The 18,400-nt window shown below is 41.1% G+C and overlaps 1 protein-coding gene across 3 annotated transcripts; it reads right to left on the bottom strand.

Annotated features, from left to right (window-relative positions):
- Positions 1-4,549: 4,549 nt before the first annotated feature.
- LOC105017136 (sodium-dependent neutral amino acid transporter SLC6A17) lies at positions 4,550-17,894 on the bottom strand. 3 transcript variants are annotated; one of them, XM_034287081.1, is made up of 11 exons: positions 17,538-17,894; positions 11,734-11,891; positions 10,849-10,975; positions 9,796-9,977; positions 8,760-8,870; positions 8,392-8,633; positions 8,035-8,227; positions 6,288-6,480; positions 5,643-5,802; positions 5,273-5,435; positions 4,550-5,110 (listed from the first exon to the last, which is right to left on the bottom strand). In XM_034287081.1, the coding sequence occupies exons 1-11, from the start codon at positions 17,815-17,817 to the stop codon at positions 4,742-4,744; spliced, it is 2,178 nt and encodes a 725-aa protein (XP_034142972.1). In that variant the 5' UTR covers positions 17,818-17,894; the 3' UTR covers positions 4,550-4,741. The 3 variants fall into 3 exon arrangements, with proteins under 3 accessions (XP_034142972.1, XP_019910925.1, XP_019910926.2); XM_020055366.2 differs by lacking the exons at positions 4,550-5,110; positions 5,273-5,435; positions 6,288-6,480 and having other exon boundaries at positions 5,697-5,802; XM_020055367.2 differs by lacking the exons at positions 4,550-5,110; positions 5,273-5,435; positions 5,643-5,802; positions 6,288-6,480; positions 8,035-8,227 and having other exon boundaries at positions 8,403-8,633; positions 8,760-8,856.
- Positions 17,895-18,400: the final 506 nt, after the last annotated feature.

Here is an 18,400-nt window from a genome sequence, read left to right on the forward strand (position 1 = left end):
GAACAGTAATCACATGATAATCCATCTGAAATGTCTCACAGACCAAAAAATAACTGGTTTAAAAGAGAATATTAGAGTGAAAACCGATTCCAACCTGATAAAACATACAAAATAGTCCATCCTCCTCCTCAAATGACCTGCCGCAAACCTGAACCTCATTCTCACTGAAATAGGTGGTGACATGCCTGGTGAAATCACTTTTTACAAACAGCAATGTTTTGGAGGACCATGGCCCTTTGAATAGGGGTATCATGTGACTGTTGTTCCTCTTAACACTTGCATAATGATACTGTAGATAAGGGACTACAAAAAAAAAATACAAACAGAACAATTGACAAATATACAATGAAATATACATCACACATTGATTACAACATACACCTGTGCACCTTAACAGATAAAATAATATTTACTATACAAATATAATACACAATAATATAAAAAGTCTGTTTCATCAACACCATGGCTTTGCATATTGGTAAAAAAAAAGTCTATAAATTAATGCTCTAGAAAAAGTAAAATGATCTATAATAAAAACAATGTGGCTTCCTAGCTAACTGTAAATCATATAGTTAATGAAAGTGGTTATGTCCAGTGGACATTTCCTTTCCTGACCGGTTCATCATCAGTCACTGTAACATCATGCTCTTTGCTGAATGTGTGATGATTGTTAGTAAATACTTGTGGTAAACGGACTGGCAGATAGTAAATGGGCACTTAGTGCTTGTACAAGTTCTCCATCTGACTTGACTTCTGGTATTGTTTACTTGAGAAGAGATGATTGTGTGTCATAGTAATGTCAGCTGAGGAAATGAGTGCAGCTTTCAGATTTGACCAATAGAATTTCTGCATTTTAGGATGCATGTTTGTATGCGCTATAACTTCTCGTGAATAAATGCTGTGAAACATTATCATTCCACAGATATATATCCATTTTGGGATATTACAATGCATAAATTGCCCCTTTAATGCAAAAGCATTAAATATGATCTCACTTGGATGCCAAAGTTTGTCACTGTCAGTTGATAATTTCTTGCAAGCCAGCCCACTATTCTGTTGACCTCTCTCTGCCCAACAATTTTTTTAAAGGAATTAAATGTAATATAGGGGGACCTGGTGGAAAACAATTGTGAACCCCTGTAAAAGAGAACTTGCTTTAAATCAAAACATTATGTCCCTATTTAGGAAGTACTGCTGTTTTGCTCTTAAGTATCAATAAAGATTTGACAATAAACTATTAAAAGGTTTACATTCTTCAGTAAAATATAGATATAAAATCATACTCTATTCTGATCTGGTCAAATCAGATTGATTGTGTGATTTCTGATAAGATAAGAAAAGTGGAGTGGTGTATTTTCTGTGTGCTTAAAGGTTCAGTTGATGATGCAGGTTTAGTTGTACATTCTGCTTTAAGCTCCATAATAATCACATTTGCAGTAATATACCTACTGTAATATACCTATTTGTGCTCATACTACCCTATTTCTAAAATATTTCCTATTGGTGCCACTCCAAGTCTTTGCCTATACATACTACAATCTTTTTGTGCTGATTATTCAGTAATAGGCTTATGTCAATACATTTTAAAAGTGTGATTTGCCTGTGCTTGGTAGCAAAAACAAGGAATCATTATATTAGAAAAACATTTCCCAGTATGGACTCCCTTTATAACATTCATCTGTGCAATGGATAATTTTGTAGGTTTTACATTAATAGCAGCACATAATGCTGTGTTTCTTCTTGGATTCTTGCCTTGGAAGTGATGGAGAGCTGTTCATTACTGTCTCTGGTGTGTACTATAAAGAATGTAGTTGACAGGGAGACTACAACAGTCTGCCCTCATTGATATGAAGTTCTAACTCTTTGGTGGAGGTAGTGTTTCTAAGACAACAGCTAATATATGGTGGCCTGAGGTTATACACGTTAGAACCTTTACATAATGAACAAGGTATTGGCTTAAACCACACTAAATATTCAGTAGGAGACTGACATTACACTAGATGAGACAGTGGTATATTAATGTAGAAAGTCTAGCATGAATGCTAGCAAATAGGTAGTGTCTTTACCGCAGTCTTGTGTATAGAGCCCTCTAGACTGTTAGCTTCATAACCAACACCAAACAACAATTAGCTGAAGGCTGTTTAGGGCGTGGAAGTGTAAGAGGTTTGTTGAGAGCAGTGGATGCTGCAAGTGCTTCAGTGGCACACTACATTACAAGGAAATGATCTAGATAAAATCTACTAAAAGCATAACCACACCGGACTAACAACACACAACTGCTAAGGCTATCAGATATGGAGGACAGCATAACTTAACAGACTTGCAGCAAATACACAAATACACGCCTGTTAATTATATACACCTATGTATCTAGTACTGGGTTGAACCCCCTTTTGTCTCCAGAACAGCCTTTCTTTGGGTGAATGATTTGACAAGGCGTTGACCACAACGATGTAGGTCATTGCTGATGCAGTTGAATCACAGTTGCTGCAGACTGAACATTGGCAGTACATTCATGCTGCAAGCAGCACTTTTCCATCTCATCGCCAATACATTTGGGTATAGGTCTCTGGACTGTAAGTAAACTGCACCGGGACTCCTTGGACCAGGCAATGTCTTTCTACTAGCATGGCTGGCACCAACGATCATGCCACACACACGCAAATTGTAACATTCACGCAAATTGTAAAATTCCCTAAATAAAACAATATGTTTCAATGCTTGTCAGCCTCCTATATTTACCTGCTATATAGAGGGCTATATATATGCTAGGGCTATGTTACTGTCTGCGCTTACTGCTGCCATTATCACTGGGTTTACTGCTGCCGTTATCACTGTGCTTACTACTGCCGTTATCACTGTGCTTACTGCTGCCGTTATCACTGTGCTTACTGCTGCTGTTATCACTGTGCTTAATGCTGCCGTTATCACTGTGCTTACTGCTGCTGTTATCACTGTGCTTACTGCTGCCGTTATCACGGTGCTTACTGCTGCCGTTATCACTGTGCTTACTGCTGCCATTATCACTGTGCTCACTGCTGCCGTTATCACTGGGTTTACTGCTGCCGTTATCACGGTGCTTACTGCTGCCGTTATCACTGTGCTTACTGCTGCCGTTATCACTGTGCTTACTGCTGCCATTATCACTGTGCTTACTGCTGCCATTATCACTGTGCTCACTGCTGCCGTTATCACTGTTCTTACTGCTGCCGTTATCACTGGGTTTGCTGCTGCCGTTATCACTGTGCTTTCTACTGCCGTTATCACTGTGCTTACTGTTGCCGTTATCACTGTGCTTACTGCTGCTGTTATCACTGTGCTTACTGCTGCCATTATCACTGTGCTGAAAGCTGCCGTTATCACTGTGCTCACTGTTGCCGTTATCACTGTGCTCACTGTTGCCGTTATCACTGTGCTCACTGTTGCCGTTATCACTGTGCTCACTGTTGCCGTTATCACTGTGCTTACTGTTGCCGTTATCACTGTGCTCACTGCTGCCGTTATCACTGTGCTTACTGCTGCCATTATCACTGTGCTTACTGCTGCCGTTATCACTGTGCTTACTGCTGCCGTTATCACTGTGCTTACTGCTGCCGTTATAACTGTGCTTACTACTGCCGTTATCACTGTGCTTACTGTTGTCGTTATAACTGTGCTCACTACTGCCGTTATCACTGTGCTCACTACTGCCGTTATCACTGTGCTCACTTTTGCTGTTATCACTGTGCTTACTACTGCCGTTATCACTGTGCTCACTTTTGCCGTTATCACTGTGCTCACTTTTGCCGTTATCACTGTGCTCACTTTCTCTTCCTCATTCTCTCTTTCTTGCTGACAAACATACACACACACCAGCAATTTGTGCTTACTTCCCTGATTCTGTTTCACATAACATCAACGAAAATCCTTTCAAATCCCCTCCCACCAGTCTTCGAAACACAAAGCGTGATTAGAATAAAGCTATTGGACTTCATGGTGGTCTCTTCATAGGGGGCTCCTGGGCTCATTGTGCGAAGGCCATGCAAGCGGAATACAGAACTATAGACCAAGATTCTGCCATGTTGCCTTATAGGTTAACATGCTACTGTCAGTATTATACTATACTGTGTCACTACTATTATTACCTATCAACATTTTGTGACAGAAGATAAAGGGACACAAGAGAAGAATATATATCCTACCACTGTAAAAACAGCTACACCAAAGTGTACCATATTAACACTGCAAACAATGTGGTTCCCTGACAAAGCAAAGGCCTAAGTAGCCCACAGCTGCAGTAAACTCTAAACTCTGGGTGTGTGAGGAGGTCACTGGGTGTGTGAGGGGGTCACTCAGAGTGTGTGAAGGGTGTCACTGTGGGTGTGTGAGGGAGGTCACTGTGGGTGTGTGAGGGAGGTCACTGTGGGTGTGTGAGGGAGGTCACTGTGGGTGTGTGAGGGAGTTCACTGTGGGTGTGTGAGGGGGGTCACTGTGGGTGTGTGAGGGAGGTCACTGTGGGTGTGTGAGGGAGGTCACTCCGGGTGTGTGAGGGAGGTCACTGTGGGTGTGTGAGGGAGGTCACTCCGGGTGTGTGAGGGAGGTCACTCCGGGTGTGTGAGGGGGGTCACTCCGGGTTTGTGGGGGGTGACAACCCTGGGTTTGTGGGGTCAGACTCTGTACGGTTAAGGATGAGATGACCTGTAGGAGATGGAGAGGTCTAGGGGGAAGGACAGGAATAGGACAGGAATAGGAGGGACAATGATCAAGAGTCAGAATCAGGGGATGTTGGGCTGATAACATTCTGATAACTTGTCCCATAGCAGCTGTTGGGGGACAGAGAGTGTGGGTTCTCTCTGGGGTTGGTGCCCAGGTAGGTTCCAGGTGGGGCCTTGGGTGAGGGCGTCTCTCCAGGGTTCTTGCCCAGGATGGAGCGTGTCTCGTCCACCTCTTCCAGGTTGGAGATTTCCTTCAGTCCTTTTCCGTAGGTGACTGACAGCTTATTGGAGCCGTCGGACAACAGATTGAAATGGCGGACGACGAAGACTACGGGGAGTGGAAGCATCGCCACCACGATGAGGGAGAAGCACATCACCAGCGCCCAGGGAGGGTAGCCCTGGAAACGCTCCTCAGCCTAGAGAGATGATTTTGTTTGAAGAAAACAGTGTGGACTGAACTCAAACTCTGTTTCAAGGATGATGATACATGGGACTGGTGTTTCAAAGACTCAAAATGTTTTAAAGAGTGAACTAAATGTATCAGTGTGGAAGTTGTTGTTGCCAATGGACTGACTGACCAGTTCCTCCACCCATGCATTGTAACCTGGTGGGCTGATGACCATCTCCACAACGGTAGCTGTGATGAGAACCATGAGACAACACGGGGAGACATACTTCCACATGTAGAAATAGAAAGAGCAGGGCCGGAAACCCAACATGTCCTCCAGCTCCTGCATAAACCTAACACACACACACACACGGGCGCACACGCACACGGATGAATTTTACATGGATCCGGAGAACTCCTTCAGTACGAAGTTCTTCTCAACCGTCCAACTTAACCCGTGACGCATGTGAAAACACATCACAACATCAGCGACGATCAATTAATTCACCTCAGAAAGCTACTTTTGAGACAGCAGGCCCTGAGATGACACCATACTCTACCTCTTGGTGCCGTAGATCCAGGCCACTGACACATTTTCAAGGAGGACCACAATGGTGAGTGGCAGACCAGCGGAGTAGTCGTCAAACATGGTGACAAAGTAGTTGCCGGAGCGCTGGACGAAGAGCAGGCCACAGAAAAAGGCTAGGATGCAGCAGCACACTAAAGGGAAGGTACATAGAGAGAGAAAGAGGCGTTAGCGTTAACGAAGACTTTCTGATCCTTGGGTGTGTATGTCTACTGTATGTCGATGCGTGTCAAAAAACAAACACGTAAAATCACACTACGAACGCAAACCGCAGTCATTTCGTTTTTCTTCAATTATTTTGTGATATAAATAAAGGTAGACTGTACCTGCATCATGGCTTATGTACCATGAATCACTGTGACATCTATTACAAGCGTAACCAATTACAACGCATCCAATTGTATTTCACTTGAATCTTTACTGACATGGAAAGACCCAAATGGCATTCCATAATACGCAGTAAACTGTACAGATAACTTACTGCCTTAACTGACAAAGAACAAAGTCTTACCCCCCTTTTATCTTAACAGAAAGAGGCAGAGTTTGACCTTTTTTTCCCCCAGTGAATTTGTGTTTGTACTAAGACAGAGGAGACGGGGACGGTGGTTTTATGGCCGACCTGTGAAGAGCTCTTTCTGGACCTTGTAGGTGTCGAGGACAGGTGTGGTGATGCCAGTCATGGTGCCGATCATACTGCCCAGGCCCAGGTTAATGAGCATGAAGAAGAACATGACGGACCAGAAAGGAGAGGCTGGGAAATGAGTCATTGCCTCTGTGAAAGCTATGAAGGCCAAGCCTGTACCCTGCACCGACTGTGGAGAGTGAAAGAGGGATGGAGGGTGAGAGATCAAAAAAGTGAAGGGTAAAAAAAGAGCACCAAAATATGGTGACGGGGAGAGGGGACTGAGGAGCCAAAAAGAAGTTGAGCCAGTACAGTGTAAGAGCCAGTACAGTGTAAGAGCCAGTACAGTGTAAGAGCCAGTACAGTGTAAGAGCCAGTACAGTGTAAGAGCCAGTACAGTGTAGGTTATTGGGGGTGGGCGGTGGATGGAGGGGTATTGATAGATAACGTTAGATTAAAAAAGAGTTTGCATAGTATCTTTAAAAAAAATGCTGGTTTATAAGTTTAAAAAGTGCCTATGTGTATGTTTCCTTATTTTAATTTACAATGGCCCCTTTACTATCATTTCTTTATTTTCTTTTTTGTAAATATTTTCTTTATATGTAGTTTATTTTTTAATACTTAAATATATATATAAAAATGTATGGTTAAATGTATAATACACGTCAAAGACAGTACTTCTTATCCTTTCATAATAGAGTTTCAGCTTTATAACGTAATTATATTAATCTACCATTTATTCAATTCAAGATGATAAGACAGTCACACATTGGATTGACAATATTATTTCTGAAGAGCAGCCATGGAGTTTATTTTAAAAAGTGCAGCATTACTTCCTGAAAACTTTTGTTGTCCACATATGTATTTATTTTGTTTGCATAACAATTACAAAAAAAATCACCAAATCTTAGCCTTTTCCACAATGAAATCCTGAAATTACTTCTAGAAGTACTTATAAATATTTTGTTTTCAAGTAGGTGATTGACCTTTACTTTGGAATTGAACTAATCTGGAGCTGAATTAAATGTGCATGCAATATGTAAATCACCCATTCAACCAATCTGAATAGAGAAAAGGACTCATTCTTCTATTTCATGTCAATGTGTGTACCGCAATAACTACAGATAAAAAAAAAAAAACAGAGAATTGTTTGAGGAGTTCAGACACAAGATTGTAGCCAAGCTTGGACAATCTCAAGGCTACAAATAAATCTCCAGAGACCTTGATGTTCCCGTTTCTACAATACAAATTGTTATCAAGACGTTTAATGGGAATGCAACTGTAGCAAATCTCCATGGATGAGGTCGCAAGTGAAAACTAAATGGACGACGGCAGCGACTGATTGTTTGAATGGTGGAGAAAGCACCTTGATCAACAGCCACACAGATTCAAGCTGATCTTCAGACACAAGAGTGGCATTGACAATACATTTGTCAAATTTCTGTACATTTTCGGAATTAAAATGGCATGTTAAGTTCTGAATCAAAAACAAACGTTTTGTGAGATTACTTTGTCAATTCACCAATGGTGAGTTACTTGAAGAAAGTGCAAGGGTGCCAAAATCTTTGGCCACTACTGTAAGTATTACTTGTTTATGTAGCCGTTTCATCTGACACTTGCTAATTACAATGTACAGGGATGACAAAACAAACCTACTGTACATTTGTCTGATGTTGTTAAAGGGATCATATGCAGACCTAGTTGTTTGTGAGACTGAGTTCAGAGCCCAGCCAGACAGATGCACCTTGTTAAGTTCATCCTCAAGGAGACAGGGGTCCAGGCCCAGCCGGTCAAAGCTGCCCTCCTTCACTGTCCTGATGACACCATACATCTCAGCGTAGTCTACCAAAGACATCTTGGAGAAGTTAACGTGTGACGGAATGAGGTCATGACTCAACACGTTAGAGTTCAAGTAGCCAAGGATCTTCTCTGCATTCCTGAAGATCCAATAGGGAAACAAGTTAGAGCACGAGATGAAGCATATTGCAAAAGTCAGGAATCTGATTATAGAGCGGCCTGACAGTCAGCTTACTCTGAATTTGTCTAAATACCCTCCACTATCAATACTAGAAGGCTGCTAGGACAGTGGATGTGAACTCACTCTATGACACACTTCTCACACATAAGGTTTGCCTTGAAGCCCAGCACAGCGAACACCACCAGAGTGGCCAGGATAGAGGTGAAGAAGTTAATGAAGGAGACGAGCACGGCGTCAAAGTGGCAGTTGTTGTCTATCTTGTTGTAGCTGGAGAAGGCAATGACTCCACCAAAGCCCAGGCCAAGGGCAAAGAACACTTGGGTGGCTGCCTCCCTCCACACCTGGGGCTCCAGCATCTTCTCCAGCTGAAACACATAACAATTAACTTGTTGCTTTTAATCATCACAAATGTATTTTCATTTCATTGATGGAGCCACTGGCTTTTATGTGTGTGTGAGTGTGTGTATATAACGTTGGAAGGTGAATATCACCTTGGGAGTAAACATGTGTGTGATTCCATCGACAGAACCCTTCAACAGCAAACCTCTCACCAGGAAACAGAAGAGAACCACGTAGGGGAACAGAGAGCTGAAATACATCACCTGTTACACCACAGGAAACAACATACAGTCACATTATCAGTAACATTACAGTGCAATTCTTTTGTCATGTTTTTTAACCCCCTTTAAAGGGATAGTTAATCCTAGATTGATATTTGAGTGAAATTACACTTACCTTGAGTTGTTCTTGTTGGACCATGGAGTCATTTGTCACAACAAGCCATTATTCAACTCTCTCCCAGCCTTGAATTAGCATTATCAGCATCGTCCAAATTCTTGAGTTGAAACTCTGAGTTCCCATGATATTCCTATGTTTACCGGTCAGTTTTGTGGTATCAGTCCGCATTTTTTCAAGTTTCGACGTAACAACCAAAGTGGAACAACTACTTAGAATTTGCTAGCAACCGATTACATTTTTGCTGAATAATTTTGGCTGTGGTGGCTACAGAAAATAGTTTAGATAGTGCCTGTTTGAAGTTACCAGATTCCACCAGCTGTTTTGTCGGTATGCAGTCTAAAAAGTTGATTCAAGGGTAACCGATTAGTGATTTTAGTTTGAAGAGTTTTTTTTAGTTCCTTTACGCTTGCAATGCAGCTTTTGTTGCATGGGATGCACATTTTTAATCCATGATATTGGACGATGCAAATAAAGCTAATTCCAGGCTGGGAGAAAGGTGAATAATGGTTTATTGTGAAAAATTGTGACTCAATGGGCCTTCAAAAACAAGGTAAGTGCTTTTTCACCAAAATATGAATCTAGGAACAACAGTCCCATTAGTCGGCGGGTTTTCTTTTTTTACTGTGTCCATCTGAATCTTCTTCTGCCCAGGAAGCATTGATGTATTGCTTTTTATATCAATGTTACACCACCCTCCACCCAAGTCTGTTGGTGTTTTCTGATCAGGTGAGAAAAATAAGAGTCGGTATGTGATGCTGCTTTGTTACATAGCAACAGCCCACTCCCTACCTTCCCAGAGGATGCGATGCCTCTGATGACAGCCAGGCAGACCATGATCCAGGCCACCAAGAGAGACAGGGTCATCTTGATGTTCAAGCCGCCGCTGTCTGCGATGGTGCTAGTGGTGTTCAAGGTCTGGCGGTACCAGAAGTATGTGGTGGCCGAGCTTTTCTCGCACTCAGGTTCCACACCTGCAGAGGGTTGTGGGGGGGTGGGTGGGTGGTTGGGGGGTAATCCAGGACACTTGATATTTTTATCTGCTCATATTTTCACCTTTTATAGTTTAACCTTGACTATACATGGCTCTACGTTTGAAGAAAGCAGCCCAACAGATTCAGAATTACACACAACATGAACACCCAAGGTTTGCTGGCATGCACAGCTTAGCACACACACACAAAGACAAACAGACAAAAACACAGAAATGGACAGCTTATGACAGGCAGATGGTGATGTTCAGCAGAAGAAACTTGCCTGCTACAAAATTCTATTGGTACCCTCTCTCTGTTCATGTGACAGTAATGTATGCAGTAACTCTAAACAACCATGGCCTTTGTGTTCTCCAGTTAATTTAACCCTTATACTGCCAATGATAATGACCTTTTATTAGGTAGTTCCATTTTAGTTATCTTGAAATGCTCCTAGTCAGAGTTGGGATAAGAATAATATCCTAGACTTTTGACTTTCTTCTGAAGCATAATTTAATCCATTAGACATTTTTTTACAGAACATACTGTAGCACAACATGACTCTGCCTTAAACAGGCCGTCCACCACAAGCAATCAACTAGGAAAGGAATCGCTGGTCAGAGAAGCCGCCAACAAGGCGAAAGGTAACTGAAGGAGCTACAAAGGATGGGAGAAACTGTCCATATGTCAACTACTACCTGGGTGAGGAAGGTGCTTCACGTTATAGGAGATTCGCTTGTGTGCCTATGTGACAAGGTGTGATAAACCACAGTAGTCATGGCAACACTGCTGCTAGAGCTTTATCAAACAGATCAGCAGAGCTCTATGACTCCATTCTCATCTCTCCTCCTTCCCAACTCTTGCATCCACTCACTGGCTAAAGATCCATTCCTCCTGATAGGGCATTCCGCCCAAGGCAGTGGGTACTGGAAGGACTGGAAGAAGTAGAAGATGCTCCAGCCAATGATGACATTGTAGTAGAGCCCCACAAAGCCACACACCTGGAATGGAAGACAGACAGAGACCAAGTCTTTTCAGAGACCAAGTCTTTTCAGAGAAAGTACGTCCATTGATCAGACTTTTTAGTTCTTCAGCCAGAATTCCACAAATTGCGTGGAAGGTCTTATGGACGATTGTCAAACTTGGCATTCATTGGAAATAAAGAGTTCAGGAAGAATCTCCCGGGACATTACTCACTGGCTTAATCTTCTTAATCTACTAACTATCATATCCCATGAGGCAAATTGTTGGGTAACTCTTTTATTCAGCAGTATCAGCAGAAGTTGACTTGATACTGCAATGGCTTTATTAGGGCGAAGTTGTCAGTATTGTAATTGATTAGCTTCCCATTGGATACCACTAAGAAGTATTTGTATACATTATGATAACATTATGAATAAATATTTCTCCTTCAAGCACTAAACCCCTTTGCTAAATGTAAAATTAAGCAAATAGGACACTGGCAAAAAAAAAGTCAAAAAAAAGGACTGATTTAATGAGTTACCGTAACGTGACGTATCCTATTAATTACTAATCACAATAAGGATTGTTTGGTTGCATGTAAAATAATATTATTATTTGGCATTGTCAACAGGGTGTCCATTTAGCAAAAGCTTGGGAATTTGGGGTATAGGCAGATGTCTACAGGATAAAGTAGCTCCTCCTAGTAAGAAATTCAAGAACTGTAGTTCTTCTTGGCGCAGGTCTATTAGTGCATAGGTTTACTGGTAAAGAAAATATCATCCTCACTGTCACTCACCATGAGACTGGACACCCCTATTCCGCCCAAGCGGGGGCAAACGTAGTTCCAAACCCCAATGCTCCCTCGCCTTATCTTTTGACCCACTGCCAGCTCCAGGAAGAAGAGAGGGACGCCGATGACGATGAGAAGTATGAAGTACGGGACCAGGTAGGCACCTGAGAGGAAGGGGCAAAGTGATCATGTTTTAATTCTGACTTTCAATGATCATAACTATTATTTGTTTTATCCCATTTTAAGACCTGATTATTTGCAGCAACTCCCAGCAAACCCAGGACAGTCAATGGCGACATGTTTCTTACGAAGCACATCAATTGCTGTTCTGGTTCTTCACGTCACTAGAGCGTGATAAGGCAAGACAAAGTTTTCCAATCTTATTCAAGGAATCCTTCGTCATCATTAGGATGGTAAGTCCTAGTGTACAGTGGAGCACTATCAGTAAAACTTCAGGAGATCATTTCACAATTACATTTTAGTAGTTTAGCAGACAGATCTTATCCAGACACACTTACACAAACTTGGGTTTGGATAAAGATACAGGCAAGCCACTTCTGCAACGCAGAAGACTAGTTTCCAGGTGACATATTCTAAGCAATAGTCTCAACTCCCAAGCTTTCATATTTTACACAGGGGTCAGGGGTCGTTCCATAAGGATGAATTTAATGCTTCGCGGGTTACTTTTCAGGATCAATAACTAAAGAATTCCACAGTAGAATTGTCTCATCTTTTTACAACCTATAGATACAAATGTGTAGTTGACAATTTAAAATTTCCAAACTATTACCTATTGTTATTTTGGTATGGTTGCATGTTTTGTGCAGTCACAAACAGTCAATATTGTATGGCGATTTTGATAATAATTTTATAGATTTCTAGCCATATCTTGGCCTTAGATAAAGATACAGGCAAGGTACTTCAGCAACTCCTTCAAGACTAGTTTCCAGGTGACATATTCTAAGCAATAGTCTCAACTCCCAAGCTTTCATATTTTACACAGAGGTAAGGAGTCGTTCCATAAGGATGAATTGAATGCTTTGCGGGTTACTTTTCATGATCAATAACTAAAGAATTCCACAGTAGAATTGTCTGATCGGGTTCCAACCTACAGATAACAGTGTGATGTTGCTGGATTTTATACTCCCATATAACAAATTTGTAGATTTGTTACATTATCTTGGGTATTGAACAGGTTAAAGGTATGCTACTTTTGCCATTACTTCCAAATGTTGCCAATTGTTGTTTTTGCAGCATTGCCAATTTTTTCTAGTCAGGGTTATTTATGGTGATTGCCCTATTGGAATGATAAGACATGGTTCTAACAGCAATGAAGGTATGTTTTTAAAATATCTATTAACATCAATTTAGTCTTGTGAATTAGGGTTAGGTCAATAGAGTCAATTCATTTTTGTTTAACTGTATTACAGATTTGTAGTTTTAATGTTTTGTAGTTTACAGGGCATCATTACAAATAGACAGGAGAGATATGTATTCTTACAAGAAATAATTTTTGGTCATATGCGTATTTTTTCATATAAAGCTGTAATGGCCCATTGACATGAATGAGAAATATTTCTAAGTCCAGAGGCCCTATAAATATTGAAGTAGCCGAGATGCCCTACAGAGTAGATCTCTCTCTCTTGCTCTCTCTCTCTCTCTCACTCTCACTCTCTCTCTCACTCTCACTCTCTCATATATTTAGAGCAAGCTTGTTGTTGCAATTTCTTGTTCTCTAAATTGGGTTACAAAACGCTGGCACACTCAGCTAGCTAACTCAGGAATGTCACATAGATATTGATAGATTAATAATACAAAGACACCTTAATTTACAAAGTATAGCTGAGTCATTTAATAAGTGTTAACATGCTGCATGGAGAGAGTCTGCATGCAAGGAATCTCTCCCGAATGACCTGATCCCTCCTGCTTATATAGAATCTATCATTGTATTTTAACATATGGAGGTTAAGATATTGACTCTACCATTGTATTACTTCCTGAGGCCCAAATAAGGGCTTTAGACAACGAGACACCGATTCTTTCACGATTCTTCTAGGTAGAGGAGGTAACACAAGGTCAGGATGAGTATTGCATTATCCAAGAGAGGCCTCTGTGCTAGACATTTAACATATGGAAAGGATTCTTATTGAGAAGCTAGGTACAATTTCTCCCTCACTACCTAGTTGGCTACCTTGCTAGCTTACTGTGCAATATATGATTTTTTTAACTTCAACATTACTTCCCCAATTTAATTCAAATTATGGGCAGTGTGTTTATGAATGCTACCAATTATGACTTTCAATCGAATTTGCTCACTACAATCTAGATCCTATCCAAATACCAGCTAACTAACAAGTCATCTTAAATAGCTGCGTCATTTGTTCTTTCTCCCATCCATTTTTAATGTGCATTATGCAGTCAGTGCATAACAGCTAGCATTAATGCGATATCAATCACAAGTAAGAGAAAGACAGCAGTATACATTTGGAAGGTCGTTTAAAAAAAGAAAGTTGCTGGAGACAATAGGCATAATTGACTAGGTAGTGGGTCACATTAGTACGTACAGCAGGGAGCGTGGATGAATATATGAACTGTTGATGAAATGTCCACTGTGTTTGATTGTCTTGTTTTTAATTCAGCAGAATGAATCTGGACTAGAGGCCAGGGACTGTCTGAGAAATGAGCCAAGGGGCCAGGGACAGCACAATTCAGCAGACTGAGTCTGAGCCAGAGTCAGGGCGGCTGTCTCAGGGATTTGAGGGACAGTGGGGTAGATGGTAATGTGAGTGAAAACATGGATAAAATAAAATGTAATACAGGCTCTGGGTTACAGCTTGTCTATTGTGTAAACTACTGCCCTAAAATCTTCAATTCTCATGTAAATCCACTGTCTTTATCTTATTCCAAAAATACTTAACTACGCACCTCATATTTATACCCCAGTGATACAGGACATCATGGATGACCACTTAGTTCCCAATTACTTGGATTAACTTGAAAATAACACTATAAATAGGAAGCTAGTTCTATCAGATTTACAGTGAGGGAAAAAACTATTTGATCCCCTGCTGATTTTATACATTTGCCCACTGACCCCTCTGCAACTGACTGAGTACTTGGTGGCTAAACCATTGTTGGCAATCATATCATGACTGAGGTCAGATGTCTCCTATAGTTGGCCACCAGGTTTGCACACATCTCGGGAGGGATTTTTCCCACTCCTCTTTGCAGATCTTCTCCAAGTCATTAAGGTTTTGAGGCTGACGTTTGGCAACTCGAACCTTCAGCTCCCTCCACAGATTTTCTATGGGATTAAGGTCTGGAAACATTAAAATGCTAATCAATTAATACAGTTTTTCAGGATTTTCTTGTTGTTATTCTTTCTCTCACTGTTCAGATAAACCTACCATTAAAATTATAGACTGATCATTTCTTTGTCAGTGGGCAAACATACAAAATCAGCATGGGATTAAATACTTTTTTCCCTCATAACAATTCCAATGGTTGCCAATAATAGTAATTTTGAGAACAATATGTACTTCTTGATTAAGAGTTTTTTATTTGAATATTAGTAAAGTGAAAACCCTTAATGCATCTTTAAATGTTTAAAGATTTAAATATTTCTATTATACTGTATTTTGAGTGTAAGATCAAGTTCATAAGCAACAACAGAAAATGTGCATATACTCTTTTGCTCATCTTTACTAATAATTCCCAAAGACACTGTAAACAAACAGAACAGCCACCCACTCTCTTACTTTGCAGTTATTTGCTTATTTCTAAGTAATCTTTCAAAATTTTGTTTTGTTAAAGAAAATTGGTTGTCATGTTATGTAATGTTTTTGGTCATCACCTGCCACTAACTACCTATATTGCAAACCAAAAAAAATTGTCTAAGCAAGTTATAAAACTTTCCAAAAGTCTACAAACCAATTAATGTTATATCAACAACTCAACATGAATTTCCAGTATGAAGAGACAAAAGAATACAGCGAGTGCAGAATAGGATTCTGACATAATATAACTTGGTTTGAAATGTTTAGTAGCATTTTATAAAAAATGTATTGTAGTAGCGCTGCTAATCTGACAAAAATGTTTCCCTTTAACAAAAAAAGATCAATAGTTACAGCATCACCAAAAAAGTACAGAATTTGTGAAAATAAAACCACAGGTAACAATGGGTGAACTTTACCTTTAATGGGTAATGGGGCGTATACATTTCTTGGGTGAACTTTCCCTTTAACGGATAATGGGGCGTATATATTTCATGGGTGAACTTTCCCTTTAAAGGTAATGGGGCATATACATTTCATATTGATCAGAGTATCAGTTGAGCACTGACTGACCCTAGTGCCAGTAATAATCGATTGCACAACTATATTTAGAATGTAATTTGTGGAGCTTCTCTCTTGACAGTCTGTTGGACTGTGATAGCAGGGCAGTGTATCTGTCATGTCTACAGTCTGGCTCACCGAACTGCCATGTGAGCAGCCGCCTCTAAAATATTCATCAGACAAGCAGACAGGAAGAACAGGAGCAAATAACCTAGCAGGTTTGCCCGGCCACCAGATTACATCAAATGCATCAAATATTGGCCGGCTACATGGGTCACTGCTCAGCTGTTGAAGCAGCTGCAGAAAGTATCCTGATGACCATATGTATTTGGACACAGACATGTTTTATTGCTTTTTACACATAGCCCTGCCCCAGGAGGGAGACCAAAAGTAACTGGAAAATGTATATCCTATCATAGTATTGGGTTGGAATCCTTGATGATTACCCGAAGTCTGCACCCCATAGACAGCCTTGGACACTGGGAATGTTTTTCGGGGGATGCTCTGCCAGGCCGTTAATACAGCCATCTACAGTTTCTGTTGGTTTAATGGCATTTTGCCTTCAGTCTTGTCTTCAGCTAATGAAAACCTTTTAAGCCCTGAGCAACTCCATGGTTGCTTTAGCGGTTTGTTTGGGGTCATTGTCCTGTTCCAAAGTGAAGTGCTGTCCAATGAGGTTTGAGGCACTTGGTTGTATCTGAAGAGACAAGACGTTTCTGCGTACCTCAGAACTCTGCTGTTAGCAGTAACATCACCAGTGAAGACAAATGAGCCAGTTCCAGTAGCAGCCATACATGCCCAAAAAATTACACCCCTCAACCTTATTTTACAGATAAGTTGGAATACCAGCTACTTATTTTCTCTCTAGACAATCCACTTGCAGTCACTCGGGTACATGTGAATGTGTCTCATCTGTCCACAATATATTTTTCTAGAATCCTGCAGGCTCCGTTTGGTAATTTTTAGGCCATCCTGTTTTTGAGGCTACGTAGTGTTTTTGCACCTTTACAGTCCAGCCTCTGTATTTTAACTTGTGAACCCTTCTGCAAATGTTAGTGGCTGATGAATCCATGCCTACCTCTCGAAGAGTGTTCCTGATATGTTGGGCAGTTATTTTTTAAAACATTTATTAAGGTGAGCATGCTTTGGTCGCCCACTGTAAAGATCTTCCTGTTTGGTAATGTACCAAACAGTTTATTTTAGCACAATGTTTTGGCTATGTCTCTGATCGATTTAATCTTATTTATCTGCATCATGTCAGACACCAGCAAACAACTCCAAATGCAAGGTACTTTATGCAAGGTACCCATCGTCATAATATAATTTCAAATCTAAAGTTCTGGAGCAGAGACAAAATAAAATGTGTTTCACTGTGCAAATACTTACGGGCGGCTCTCTAATTCTAGTCCTATATTTTTTGGGCATACGTTATTTGGTATCTAAAATTCTCATTCAGATAAGGGGTGGCAAACTTACCTCCTCCATTCTTTTGGCACAGGTAAGGGAAACGCCAGACATTTCCTAGCCCCACAGAGAAGCCCACTTGGGCCAGAATATACTGCAACTTGCTGTTCCAGGCAGGACGGCCATCGTTCACGGGGGTGTTGAGAACTATCTTCTTCCCGGGGATGCCTCCAGCATTCAGACAGCTGCTATTGTAGTGGATGGGCTCTTGGTGAGTGAGCAGGTCGGCCACCGACTCTGTGACATGCTCAGTGGTGTGCTCGTGCTGCGACACCTTACTGTTCTTAGGCATCAGGGATGTTGAGGGGGGAGCTGGGAGAGGGGTGGAAAGAGAGACAAGGAGATAGGGAGACAGAGAGCCAGGGAAACAAGGAGAGGGAGACAGAGAGACGGGGAGACAAGGAGAAGGAGACAGAGAGACGGGGAGACAAGGAGAGGGAGACAGAGAGACGGGGAGACAAGGAGAGGGAGACAGAGAGACGGGGAGAGGGGCATGCAGATTGTATTCAAGGTTACAGTGTAGAGGGGATGGACACTAGGTGCAAGAGGTTGAGAAGAGAGTGAGCGCAGGGTTTCAGACGGCCTTTGGTCCTATGAAAGAATAACAGGAAGGCAATCGGTCACTTGACTATTTCAAGGTATTACTGTTCTACCCCACAAAATGAGCTCAAAGAAATATAGACAGTGGAGGACATTTAAGTCACGTTAAAACTGTGCTTACAGATGAGAGGGTAAATTTCCTAAAATCAGGTGCTTCTTGCTTAACAAGGTGCTTGGGATTTCATTTTAAATTGAGTTTGCGTATGTACTGTCTTTTTGTGTCACTGTGGACATCAAGCCCTTAACACTTCAGAGGATTACTGACAGAATTACAG

The sequence above is a fragment of the Esox lucius genome, chromosome 17, assembly GCF_011004845.1.
Source record: "Esox lucius isolate fEsoLuc1 chromosome 17, fEsoLuc1.pri, whole genome shotgun sequence".
Lineage (NCBI taxonomy): Eukaryota > Metazoa > Chordata > Actinopteri > Esociformes > Esocidae > Esox > Esox lucius.

Coding starts and splice junctions, on each gene's coding strand:
- LOC105017136 (XM_034287081.1), bottom strand. CDS start 17,817: ATGCCTAAGAACAGTAAGGTGTCGCAGCACGAGCACACCACTGAGCAT. Junction 8,228..8,391: donor TGTGAGAAGTGTGTCATAGA/GTGAGTTCACAT, acceptor TTGGATCTTCAG/GAATGCAGAGAAGATCCTTG. Junction 5,111..5,272: donor ATGCATGGGTGGAGGAACTG/GTCAGTCAGTCC, acceptor TCATCTCTCTAG/GCTGAGGAGCGTTTCCAGGG.